The sequence below is a fragment of the Diadema antillarum genome, unplaced genomic scaffold (assembly GCF_040938485.1).
Source record: "Diadema antillarum isolate AM-2024a unplaced genomic scaffold, OU_Dant_1.0 seq00000155_RagTag, whole genome shotgun sequence".
NCBI classification, from domain to species: domain Eukaryota; kingdom Metazoa; phylum Echinodermata; class Echinoidea; order Diadematoida; family Diadematidae; genus Diadema; species Diadema antillarum.
The window spans coordinates 245598-259030 of NW_027271227.1; the positions used below are offsets into that span (position 1 = coordinate 245598).

The 13433-nt window shown below is 38.2% G+C and overlaps 1 protein-coding gene across 1 annotated transcript in view; it reads left to right on the top strand.

Annotated features, from left to right (window-relative positions):
* LOC139727820 (thyroid hormone receptor beta-like) overlaps positions 1-13433 on the top strand; it is a 45798-nt gene that overhangs the window by 12000 nt on the left and 20365 nt on the right. The window contains exons 2-3 of the mRNA XM_071638792.1: positions 5998-6113; positions 7365-7506. Coding sequence (XP_071494893.1) covers positions 5998-6113; positions 7365-7506 — 258 coding nt within the window. The remainder of the gene's footprint in view (positions 1-5997; positions 6114-7364; positions 7507-13433) is intronic.

Genomic DNA, 13433 nt, shown 5'->3' on the forward strand with positions numbered 1-13433 from the left:
TAGTTCCACTTATCCCTGCTGAAGAGTAATTCTCAAACTTTTAACAACTGGAACATAAATGAAAAGACTCTTGCCAATCCCCATTAAAAAAAATCACTAAAATTGTTTATTACGTCTATTTTCCCTATTTAGTTGACGATATGGTTGACATAGTGAGCTTATCAGAATGCTAGTAATGGATTTTTGTAATCAACCTTTTCTTGGACTTGTAACTTGTATCACAATAAATCAGAAAGCCAACAGCTGTGTCTAACAGTCTGCCTTTCACCCATTGAGAACAGTTTGAATCTGCTACAACACGCATTTCCCAAAGATGCTTGCGCGAGTAGGCTCAGGACTTCAAGTTTGAAGTTCAGGTTTCAAGTTTATTCAAAGTTTCCACAATACAAAAACTACATAAGAACAATAATATGTAACAAGGAATACATTGTTGAATATATGCGATTAAAACAATTTTTGCAGAATATTTGAATATAAATTGACAATGCATGTAGATGCATATAGATGTACAGCTGTAAAGTGGAGGGGTCTTAGAAAAGCAAACTTGTATAATAAGACCCCTGAAAAGGCAAGTTAAGACATGTAATATAACAACTCACTACTATATACGAACATATTAAAGCCATAGAATAATTCTAGTGGAATCCCTCAAGAAGCACAGCAACCACACCCCAGAGACCAAAGAAATTGACACCAAATTTATTGCCCCCCCCCCTCGAGTCATTGGGTTAATATAAGAAACACTTGTGACAGTGTGACAATGAGAACTGAAACTGTCCGAGATTTGATTTGAATACCGGGGTATGTATTTTCAAGTTTGACATGTACAAAGTGTAGGTCCCCTACAATATTAAATTGCTTGGATAGATTCTTGAAGTCCATCATGAAAGTCTGTAGTCATATCTTTACTGCATGGAGCAGTGAATGGCATTTGCGTGTACGAACAGAGTATCATGTGTTGCATATTATACCATTTTGAAGGCTAAAATGGAGAATCAAATTATGACCTCAAGAGATTTAGGTGAAGAACAGATTGTCTACCAGAGGAAAAAAAAAAGCTTTAATGATCCTGACCTTTGTCAGATAAAGATGATCTAACCATTACATAACAACTGAATCTTCAGGAAACACCAGACAGACTTCGTTGTGGAATTATACAGACTAACTTGTGCCATGGTGTGATAGCCAAGTCTTTTGCACACTACATATACAGCCAGGGCTTTATTTTGCACACCAACTACAACATAAGGTGTTGCCTTTTGCTTGAAATAGGGCTGATTAATTTATTGGAATGGGTCAATTCCTTCAGAATTTGGTATACAATGCCTTTATCATTGTCAGTTGAATTTTTCACTGTGTAACATTACTATTGCAGAAATGGCAACAGGATTGCTTTTTCAGATAAAAGGGCTTTCAGACTCTTCTCGCCTACAAAACGATAAAATTGCGAGATATAGCAGATACATCCTGGGTCTATCTGCATATGCACAAGTTCTGCACTTTGATTGTGACTCAGAAATAATGTAATGATCTAGATTTAGATTCTTCTTCCTTTAAAAGACTTAAAACATTGTGAGGTGAGAAGTACATTGTAGTTTAAGGACAAAATCTGACCAGACCTTGCACAACTGTGTGCATCAGACAGTTAAAATCACAGACATTTATTCCTGAAAAGCAAGTTGAATGTGAAAGCATCAGCAAGATAGAAATAAACCAAGGTCTCACACTATCATAATGTTGATCAACCCAAACAAGGATTCTAACCAAATTTCTTTAAGGTTTTTTCATTGAGTGTTTATAATGTAGAAGACACATACAGCTGTAAGCTTACTCATTATTGTCTTTGGAATAATCTCAGATTCTGTACAGGTGTATTAGCTTTGATGATAAAGTTGGTGGCAAAAGTCGGGTTGAAGGAAAAGTTTATCAAGAGTTTCGTTTCAATCCAAATAGGTCTTGCTTGGATGAAGGGCTAAAACAACTTCCTTTTCAATGAGCCATGACCCCTTCTAGATCTCCTTCTATATTTGTGACTTCAGGGATTGATGAGTTTTTTCTTGTCTTTTGTGGTCCTCTTCATTCCTAACCTTCTACCTTCCCTTTCTTTATTTTTGACTGGTTCTTTTTTTTTTTATTTGCAATGTTTCGATAGAAAAGATGATATTCTAAGGAAAGTGACACTAGTGCTCAACGGTGGCGAGTTGCATTATGGGATTGAAATCATGTTTTTTATTTTATTTTATTTTTTTGTGCATAGCATTCACATGTACCACACAGGGTAAATTATTGTGAGAGTCCCCCCCCCCCAAAAAAAAAAAAAAAAAAATGCACCGAGATGCGCATGGTAAAAGTTATGCCCTATTTTTCATTTTATTTATTTTGTGTGTGTCTGTGTCTGTGTCCACACACAAGAATTAAAAAAAAAAAAATGGAAAGCAAAATCTGACAAGGTCTTCATGTGTTGCCAGCATATGTTGTGCTCTTCTTTTTTTTCTCTCTCTTCTTCTTCTCCATCTTCATCTCTCTTTTTTCTGGAAGGATTTGCTTTAACTGTACTTGTTCAAGCAAGTGACAGGATGTTTAGGAATTCTTTTTACATGAATATACAGGTGTAGTTCAGAGCCATAATTATCCGATATGTGGGATGTAAATCTTCGTTTAAACGCAGGTTGCAAGGCCTCGTGAGGAGTTTGAAAGATTGAGGAGGAGAAAAACAACTCAAAACTACACGTACATAAGCACTTGGAGAGCACATACCGCCACCAGACAGCTCATTTCCACATAATTAATATGCTAGAAATGACCCTACTTATATATTTCCCATTGTAATAAAGAATAATTTCTAGTTGTCAACACGTAAGCCTCCTGCTGTGCCTAGAGTGTGCTCTCATCAGTGCTCATACGTGTAATATGTGCACCTCAAATATGTGTAGTTTTAAATTTTCTGAATTATAGGTCCCATATCTGCCATATAGGCCTAAAGAATCCCTCAAAAAAAAATAGTTCTTGGATCTAGAAAGCAATCCAGACCACTACCAAAATTTAATCATCTGTTTTTTGTGTCATGAGCAACTTTCCCTGTAAATTTCAGCCAAACTCACTTTCAGAATTTTGAGTTATTTTGCAAACCACACAATTCCCCCCCCCCCCCCCAAAAAAAAAATACTCTCCTTGATGGAGGTAACAAGAGTAGCAAGGAGTTATGGATCAGAAGTTGACTAAATTAATGATTTAACATATTCTTAAAGGAAACCTGAAGCATTTTAACTCAAACAAGTTCTTGCTAAATGCTTCCACTGAAGAATGTTCATTATGTTTGTTTCACAGAATACGATAACTTCACACAAACATTTTATACTTTTCCACCAGAAAATTTTGCTGAGAAACCATTGTTGAATACCATAAGGTCTGACCACAATGTCCACTGCACCCAGTGGTCAAGACCTTAGAGAGGATGGAGTCTAGGCACAAGTGACCACTATGATCTGGCAAAAATCCAAGAAAACAGTAATTTTGATATCAAGGGAACCCCCTGAGGTGCAAGCAAACTGGCAATAAACAAGTTCTGTATTATATTGTCCATTTCCAGGAAATATCATTGCGTTGATTGTGCTTTGATTTCGAGAAAAAAAAAAGAGGGGGAAAAAGAAAAAAGAAAGAACTTTCAGGAAAGGAGACATCCAATTTCGTAGAATGTGTCCCTAAAGTGTAATCAGTATAACACTGACTCATGTGTTTCCCCGCCTACATGCACGTTTTGATGACCGGACGGTGAGCGGTCAGTGGAAGACATACAATAGAAATTTTACTGCTGTTTAGTCTTTACTTTCAGTCCCAGATAGCATCTAGAAGAGGAAGTCTGCAAAGTTATAGATATCAGAAATGTATTTCCCCTTTTAAGCAAGTCACTTTAGGAGCACTTTGTCCTAACTTGTGTGCTATTTTTTGTATCCTGTAGATAGTGTAAGTAAAAAGAATGAAAGGAAAATCATTCATTCTTGCTGAAGATTGTGTTCTTGTGATGTAAGAGGCGCAGTGTTTCATATAGTTGCCGGATAGCGTTCACCAATAGGCGTACATGTATGCCACAATGTTTCCAACTGATGGATACTGCTTTCTGTAATACGAGGAATATTCACAGTATGCATTTTAATTTCATGAATTTCGCGAGCGCCAAGATGCACAAAATTAAAATGCACATGAAAGTCCTTGCCTACACAATCCAACGTATGCATTGAATGCCAGTGGCAGTTTGCGAGAATTTCATGCCGCAAAAAAGCTCGTCAGCTCCAATTCGCGAAAGATTCATGCCACGAAGACATGTTTTACAGTAGATATACACTAAGTACACCTATCATTGACAATAGGCCCATTCACATTTACGGTGAAAAACTGTGGCATTTGTGTATTTGAAATTCTACAGTATTTTGTGTGGTATTTCATAATGTTACTACAAATACCTTACTATATACCTTGTGAAACACTAGTATTTAAGGTGGTAATTCAAACTTTGCATGAAATACGATGTGAATCATTTCAAGATATACGACTACTGCACTGTGGTTTAAATTTTTAATGTGAACTAACACACTTTATAATCTTCTCCCTGTAACAAAAGAGATGTACATGTGTGCAGTGCTTATACCTCGAGAGAAGTGTACTTTTGGGACAGAAATGCCAACATATTTCGTTATTGAGAACTGTACCAGTTAAAATACCTTGGTATCTATTACAATGGTATTTTGCCAATGAGAACAGTGACTGCAAATGACTGTGGTATTTAATGCCATCGTAATTCCATTGTGAATGCACCTATGGTGATTTGCCCTGTTCTGATATTTGTGGAGGTTGGGAGGATACTGCTTGATGAAGGACAGAGCCATGGCAAGCATCTGACCTAGAAGAATCTCTTGTCTCAACTTTCTAAACATATCTTCACTCTGATAAACAAATGGGGTCAGGCATTATGCAACATTACATAACAAGAAGTAGCTGTGTAAGTCCCTTGCCTATGCCATACCTGGCAGGTGACATGGCTTCTGGCTCCCTGGGGTGAAATCATGGGTCCATTCATCAACTCACTTCTGGCGTAGAATTAAAGGGGATGGCTAGTACCTGATCAGTGGGAATGCTGTGGGATGATTATTCCAATCCTTTAAGAGTACATTATATATCCATTGTTGTGTGAAAATTATTTGCTTCAGAATGGTCTCATATTCAAGTAATGTGCAGTTTAATATTTCCAGATTAGCATGCCTGTACAGTGACGTTAACGATCGCCTCGTCACTGTACAGGCATGCTAACCTGGAAGCATTAAGCTGCACTTTACCTGAATATGAGACCGTTCTGAAGCAAATAACTTTCACACAGCAATAGATATATAATGTACTCCGGATTGGAACAATCCCCCAGCATTCCCACTGATTTCCACTTATCAGTTACTAGCCATCCCCTTTAAGCTTTCCAGCTCACTTTCAGGGAGATTTTGCCTGATATTTTTATGGAAAGGTACTTTGATTATGTGGTCAGAAAGGCTTTTGCTATGGTGTTTGAATATTGGGTATTGAAACGTGTTTCACACCAGGGAAAGAGGATAAATGCAGCCTAAGAAGAAACAGAATGTTATCAAACCCTCTATCCACATTTACATGATAATTGCAAAATGTAATTGCATTATTTTGTATTCCATGTGCTGGGCAAGAGCTTGTCTGCAGATAGAGTTGGTGCATGATAGCTTTTTCACTGTTGGTGTTTTGTTACTTTCATTATTTTAATCATTCTTGGCATCACTTTTATCGTTATGGATCTTGTTATCAGTATTAAACTCACATCCATATACAAGTTGTATGTTGTGACCACATCTATGACAATTTGGTAAAAGAATCAGTCAATAAGTTTGTAAGCTGCACAGGTTACAGGTCATTAGATAAATTGATTTTTTTTTTAAATTTCTATGACATAATTTTTCCTATCTTCTTTTGTTTGTTTATTTTTAGAGTCACCATACATTCCAAGCTATATGGACCTTAGCAACGGTCCAGAGCCATGCGTGGTGTGTGGAGATGCTGCAACGGGATACCACTACAGGTGTATGACTTGCGAGGGATGCAAGGTAGGTCTCTTCCAAAAATCAGAAAATTTTTCTTGAGGCTTTTTGGCTGCAAAAATATCTTGTATGGCATAGTGAAAGCACATGAGTGTACCAAAGTACTTGACTTTCACTTACACGTAGATTGAGTATGTTCTTAATACACTAATGTGTGTAGCGGCGGAAGATGCAGTTTTCAATGGCCCTTTATTGATAGTGAAAGATCAAGCTCGACTCTTCCTTGTTGAACGTGTAAAGGTCAAGTCATTCAAAGAATGTGAGCTTATACCATAAATCAAACAAACCCTAATTGCAGAGAATCTCTACATGTACATACACTGTACAAGCTAAGTTTCCTCTACTGTGACAGTTTGCTCTTAATTTGTTTTTACGTTATTTTGATCAGTTGCTAATCGTATTCTCATTTACAAAAGTTTTGTCTCATGCAAGTGTAGACCTATATTGTATTTTCAGAGTAAATACCCTGATAAGCTAAAAAAGTGGGATAGGTTAAACACAAATAAAAAGTGCAACTTTTGAAAATACATATGTGACCGTGCACCTCAAAACGAACATAAAGTCGCACACACTGATTTTGCGTGAGGACTGAAAATAAGTGAAATGGGTCAACCCAGCCGAACTTGACTTTTTCATATTTTCGAAAGAGCGGGTCTTCTTTTACATTATGCTAAGATTTGGTATCATAAAACAGGCAGGAAAGTGTGTTTTTTTAGCAGTTTATCTCGAACATTTTTGGTAGAATAGTGTGATTAGGTGTGTCTTTAGAATCCCTTTTTCATTTCTGAAAAACCTTGTCCACACTCTTCACTTTCGACTCTAATAACTTTTGAAAGGATAGTGTACTGCTTTGAAAGTTGGCATTAGTTATGGACAGAATGTGTTAATGAGGCATGCTTAATTTCACTTTAGTCTGATAATCCCTTCATTGTTGTTACTCTGGTGGTTTACTTCCTGTTTTTTGTCCCATTCATCGCACAGCCAGCACAGTTTGGTAAAGATTAAGCGCTTGAATAGACACTGTACTTCAGAGCCTCTTTTCTCAGTTCACACTTTTCCTGAGTTTGTGCGTTCATTCCAATAATTTAGATAGGTTAGGAGAGTCCATTTGATTTGAGTTATAGTACATCATTTTAAAGCTTAAAGTCTGCTCTTTCAGAATATGGTCTTAACTAAAAATTCATGTCTGGCGACTTTTTGTTTGTTTTGAGGTGCAGGGTCACATATGATCTGACAAAACTGTTTTGTCCTCCGCAGGGATTCTTCCGGAGAACCATTCAGAAGAAGCTGAGTTACTACTGCAAGTGGAACGAGGAGTGTATCATCGATAAGACAACACGGAATCAGTGTCAGCAGTGTAGATACAAGAAGTGCCTGGCTGTAGGCATGGCCCCAGATCGTAAGTAAAATGGCGAAAAGATTATACAGTCAACCCTCGACGTTGCATATGAAAGTAGAATAATTGTCTAAGTCAAAGGACTTTCAAGTTCCCTTCTCTTTATATTCTACTGATTTTAATCTCTCGTGAGTCAGATTTTTTCCGAGTTGAAGGTATTTCTTCAGTCAAAATAGATTCGACTTAGACAATTGTTGACTGTACTGCGTTCAGCTACAGCAAAATGTTATTCTCACTCTTTTTCTTTCCTTGAATGTATAACTAAGCATTACATACATTTGAAGATTTGTAAAAGAATAAGTACCAACATCTTTTATAATACATCCAAAATACAGACGAAATGAAAAGTTTGATAGCAAAAGGAATTAACTCCTTTCATGTCAATATGAGGTATTTGCATTTGAAACTGCTTGAAAACAAAGAAAATGATAAAATATGTGATTTCTTGTTTAATCATAACTTGAAGAACATTCCTTGTTAAAAGGTAGCCTGTGAGGCATCACTGGAAAGGTTTTATTTTTTTTTTCTCTGATTGATGATGGACTCACTCTAAAAGGTTTAATGGCGCTTCACCCAGTTTGCTGTCGAACTCTTCAAATGTTAGTAGCTCTGTAATGAAAGCAAAGGTGTGGATAGCATGTTGCATATGCATACATACACAGTGATGCCTGAATGCATGATATTGGATATGAGTACTCTTAAAATATACAGACACATGGATGAAGAGAAAAGCAAATCTTGATAAAATGAGCCCAAATAGTGGAAATCTCAAAGTAAGAAGATATAAAGATTCAGATAGCCTACAGTGTATGGTAGGATCCTGCATCTACCTCTTAAGCAATGTATGAGCTTGTACTAGTGTTTCATTTTTTTTTAAGGGGGGGGGGGGGGAGGGGGGTGTTGGTGAACAATCATAAGTAAATTAAAGTTTCTCAGTAAACAGTCTATCATAACTGAGGTATGCAGAGACTTTTGCAATGGGGGGAAGGGTGGTTGCCGGTGCCACTTTTATGTCAAGAAGAGCTCTTCAAAAGAAAGGAAAAAAAACAAACACACACACACACAAACAAACAGAAAACCAAAAAAGAATTGGTGTCCTTGATGTCCTTGAGTAACCTTCTTTGATTCAGCTGGAATAAAAGGCAAGAAGGATTTCACTAATCCCTTCAGTAAGGTCACCTTGAGGACGCATGCTCAGCTTCCTTTGTCATACACTGCACAAATAATGAAGATAACTCTTCTTTTCTCTGCTGTTCTTCTGTGTGTGTCTCCTTTTTCCTTCTCACACTCCCAAGATCGTTAGTATTTTACCAGGGAGTAGTAGAGAGAAGAGACACTCTCTATACTCTAAAAAATATCGGGTGAAAATTTTCACTCCTATACGAGTGAATACAAAAAAGAGTGAATTTAGAGTGAAATTAAGGTGAATTTTGAGTGAAAATGTTCATTTTCACTCGTTTTAGAGTGACCTCAGGGATCACTCCAAAATCTTCGAGTGATCCTTGAGGTCACTCCAAAATGAGTGAAAATGAACATTTTCACTCAAAATTCACTCCAATTTCACTCTAAATTCACTCTTTTTTTGTATTCACTCCTTTAAGAGTGAATATTTTCACTCGATTTTTTTTTAGAGAGCAGAGTATATCTTCAAAGCAAAACCAAAAACATAAACAAACTGAAAAAAAGGGAGGAAGATAATATATATAATGTAGAAGGAGATGAATGGAAGGAGTACATGATGTAGAGAAGGAGCAAAAAAAAAAAGAAAGAAAAGTACTGAAGAGTGTAAACTTGAAACTTGGTTGCCAATAGCTGTTGGTACTGGATATGACGAATTAAAAAAAGAAAGGATTAGAAAAAAGTCCATCCGATTGTAGACACAAATCAGTTGGCACATTCTTCTGGTGTACTTGAAAATATGGTTAGCTTTTTTTTCCACATTGCAATACCAGTGATAGTGATGTAACATTGTGATGTAGAAGGTATATGATTAGCATGAAAAATGTTTAATGTTATTTCATTCATATAGGTTCAGTAGGGCAGCTGAATTCTTGTGACTACTGGAACATTGTGAAGTCTTTGAACATATCGTCACAAGTCATTAGAAGTAGGAGTTTCTTGATGTGCCATATTTCTGTACACATTGGCGTTATCATATGTGACTGGCGACAACGGTTTCAGGCAAAAGTCAGGAAATTTGAAAATTCATTTTTTCACTGAATCACATTGCCCATTTCCTAAGCTTCGCATTGATATAAAACACTTGTATTCTTTGGCACCATAAGTGGGCATAGAAAGAGAAATAAAATGCACTTTTTAAGTTGTTAGCCTGACAAAATTGCGAGAAAACAGGCTTTGAAGATTCACCTCTTTCTCAAAGACAATGTCCGAGCGGCGATGCGAGGGGATAATCACCCATCCATACGCGGTGCCAATCGATGTTAAGCTCCGCCTCTAGCAACCACTTCGCCTTCTGATTGGCTCACTGAGAGAGTCAAATTTCCCGGGCACCTTCCTCGGAGCTCAGCGTATGGAGCCGAAAAACAGTGCGTTTCGCTCGGGTTTGTTTACCAGTACGTCTTTCAAGATGGCGAATACGATAATTGCACGTATGGTGTACATGTACATGTGTATGGTGCACGCATTACGCAAAAATGGCATCCACACGCAGGAGCGGTGGCGAATCCACACATTTACAAACCGCGTTTTCGTGGTTGATTTGTCTTTATCATTGGCGACCCGTTTGAAGGCAGAAAAATGCTAGTGCTGGCAAGGGTCACGCTTCCTGTTTGTTTTGCTTTTACAAGACATGCATACATGTATGTTGCCTTGTTCAGTGGTGCGAATTAAATTAAAGCAAACAAACAAACAAACACGACTTGTTAGTTTGGTGTGATCTTGACGTGTAGTATTTGAATATAATTGGTCACATGTGACCGCTCCTTTCCTCTCATCTACCTTCCATTGAGTCGGTCTGTTGTCATAATTTTACTACCTGTGCAAGTAGACAATTAATTTGAGAATATCTAGTTTTCTTTTCACACGATTATGTCATGCTACAGTGAACGTGATTTTTGTTTCACTGCCATTGTCGAACATTGCGGTAGAATAGTTTGGATAGAAAGCCAAACGAAGAGCATGCACGTACTACAGAGCGACTGTATATAAACCACTACACGTATAGCAAGAACAATGGAGCATGTACAACGTAATCGTGCACACGTGCATTCCCCAAACGCTGCAACTGGTGTCTCCGAAAGCCGAATCATGTAAATGTATGCGACACACCAGCCAATCACATGCGAGACCCTGCGCTGTAGCAACACTGGGGATATTGGCACGGCGTTCGAAAGAAGCTCGAAACTGATGAGAGCGATCCAACATAGGGTGCTTAAAATTCCATTTTCGGTAGGAAAAGCTTAGTCTTATGCTATGAAATTTAGTGTAGATGTAGAAAACATATCAAAGATTTGATTTCTGCAAAAAACCTAAATCGACAAAAATAATGGTCAAAATCTTTGTACCCCGCCTAGGAGGGAATTTACTCTTGCGACTTTTGCCTGAAACCGTTGTCGCGGGTCACATATATTTTTTTTTAATAGCTATCAATTTTATGCAGCTCCCCTTAATTGTTCCACATCAGATTCTGTCTTGCCTTGTTCATATCAAGCTCTATAGTGTACTAAAGATTGGCACTTATTTTCATGGCTCTGCCGTGAAGTGTCGCCGGAGGCATTAATTATCATTGAAATCGCTGAAGTGTTTTCAGTGAATGTAATATTTCTTTGTGGAGCCAAAGCTGAACGCTAAAACTGATAAACTCAACTTGTTATGCATTCTCTTTTGACCCCCCCCCAACAAAGAAATGAAAGGAACTACCTAGTATGTTGAGGGTTTAACATACGTGATGACATTTTCAAAAATCAATGCTACAATTCTCTAGTTTGATAGAGTGAGAGATAGATAGAGGGGAAGAGCGAGAGAGAAATTAGATGCAATGCTCGGCTAGCTGATGTCTTTGATGTTTGTAGCGGGAGATGAAAAGGGGGAAGAGTAGGGGCAATTAGATGGGGATTAGCAGCGTATTGAACCACATTGAGGCATGAGGTCATGAAAATGTAACACAACAGTTGTCCCCCTCCCCCTCAAGCTTTTGTTGGTCGATTGTTGTTGATGTTTTGGACTGGTGGTGGTGGGAGGGGGGGGGGGGGAGCTGAAATTAGGAAAAGAAATTCTGAAAGCACAGGCTGTCAGAATCCTGACAGGTATCTTTGTGTGGGTCAACAAGGAGCCTCTAATAAGGTGAGGTCAATAACTGGACCTTCAAAGGGATGTGAGAAGAATTAGAAAATAACGGCACTCACTAGAAAAGTAGAAACCTTAAGGAACTGATCATGTGGCATTAGGTTAAGTGTTTCTCAAAGTTGCTGATCCTGAGGAAAAGATGATTTGCAAAAGTGAAAACACATAACGGGTGCAAGCATTATTCATTGCAGAAGTCCTTCTAGGTGCACAAACCTTATGTGACTGCCAGCCACTGCAGAACATGACAGCACTACTTTAAAAAAAAAACAAAACAAAACAAAAAACAAACAAACAAAAAAACCCCCCAAAAACAGTTCTTGTTCTTGTTCCCGAAGCCATGAGGAACACAGGCAAAATGTGATCAAATTAGAAAGTTTGGCATATACAGCAGCTGCATAGGCTAAAGCATTTGGTAAAAATGTGGTAAAAACCAAATTTTCCTTTCTTTGATTTTTTAGGTCTCACAGAGGAAAACATTTTCCATAGAGATACATGTTAAAAGTTACACATTTTAGAAATCTTTTCTATTTCATAACTATAAAAGTAAACCACTGTGATTTATGTCAGTTCGGAAGAGGGGGGGGGGGGTGGATATTGTATTCTTGATTTCTGCTCATAGAACCTTGGTGTAGTTCACCACTCAAATTAGATGTGTTTTCTAAATCTGTGCAGAAACAATGTTGTACCCAATAAATGTAGAAGAAAGTTTTAGTTTCTAAAAAGGTGTATTTTTAACAGAAATACGACCTATAATTAACCATACCTATTTCTTAAGAGGCTGCTATGGCTCATCGTTTATTATCAATTTTCTACTATTTATTTTAATGTCATGATATGCCGATGATAATGATAATGATGACAACAACAACTACATCAACAACAATGATGATAATAACAGCAACAATAACAGTAATGATACAGAGACCCCAACTCTCCCGTTTTCGACGGGAGATCTCCCGCCGAAAGCCCATTTTTGCACAATCTCCCGTTCTCCCGTTTGAGATTTGATTTCTCCCGCCCTGGCTCTGTGTCTCCCGGTGGAAAGGATTTCTTAATTATTTCTATCGTATGTTGAAAAAAAAGCCATAGACAGCACCAGAGAACATCTAGAATCCTAGGAACTTCGCGCTTCTCACACATCAACTTGGAGTCTCCCGTTTGCTAGGGGTTTCGGGCGGGAGAATCTCCAGATCAGAAGGTGCTTGGGGTTGGAGTCTCTGATGATAATGTCTTCAGTCTTTATCAAGGGTAGCCTCTTCAGTGTTGCCACTGCTCTACCAGAGAGCCCTGCCATTTTTATTAGCTCACCTGAGCCAAAGGCTCAAGTGAGCTATTGCGATCGCCCTTCGTCTGGCGTCCGTCGTGCGTCGTGCGTCGTGCGTCGTGCGTCGTCCGTCGTCCGTCGTCCGTCGTGCGTAAACTTTTTACATTTTCATCTTCTTCTTGAAAACCCCGAGATCGATTTTCATCAAACTTGGCAGGTAGCACTCCTAGGGGGTTAGGAACTCAATTTGTTAAAATGGGCACCATGCCCCACCCAGGGGGCCCCCAGGGGGCCCAAACCCCCCCCCCAAAAAAATTAAGGAATCTGTAAAAATCTTCTTCTCTAGAACCAGAAGTGATAG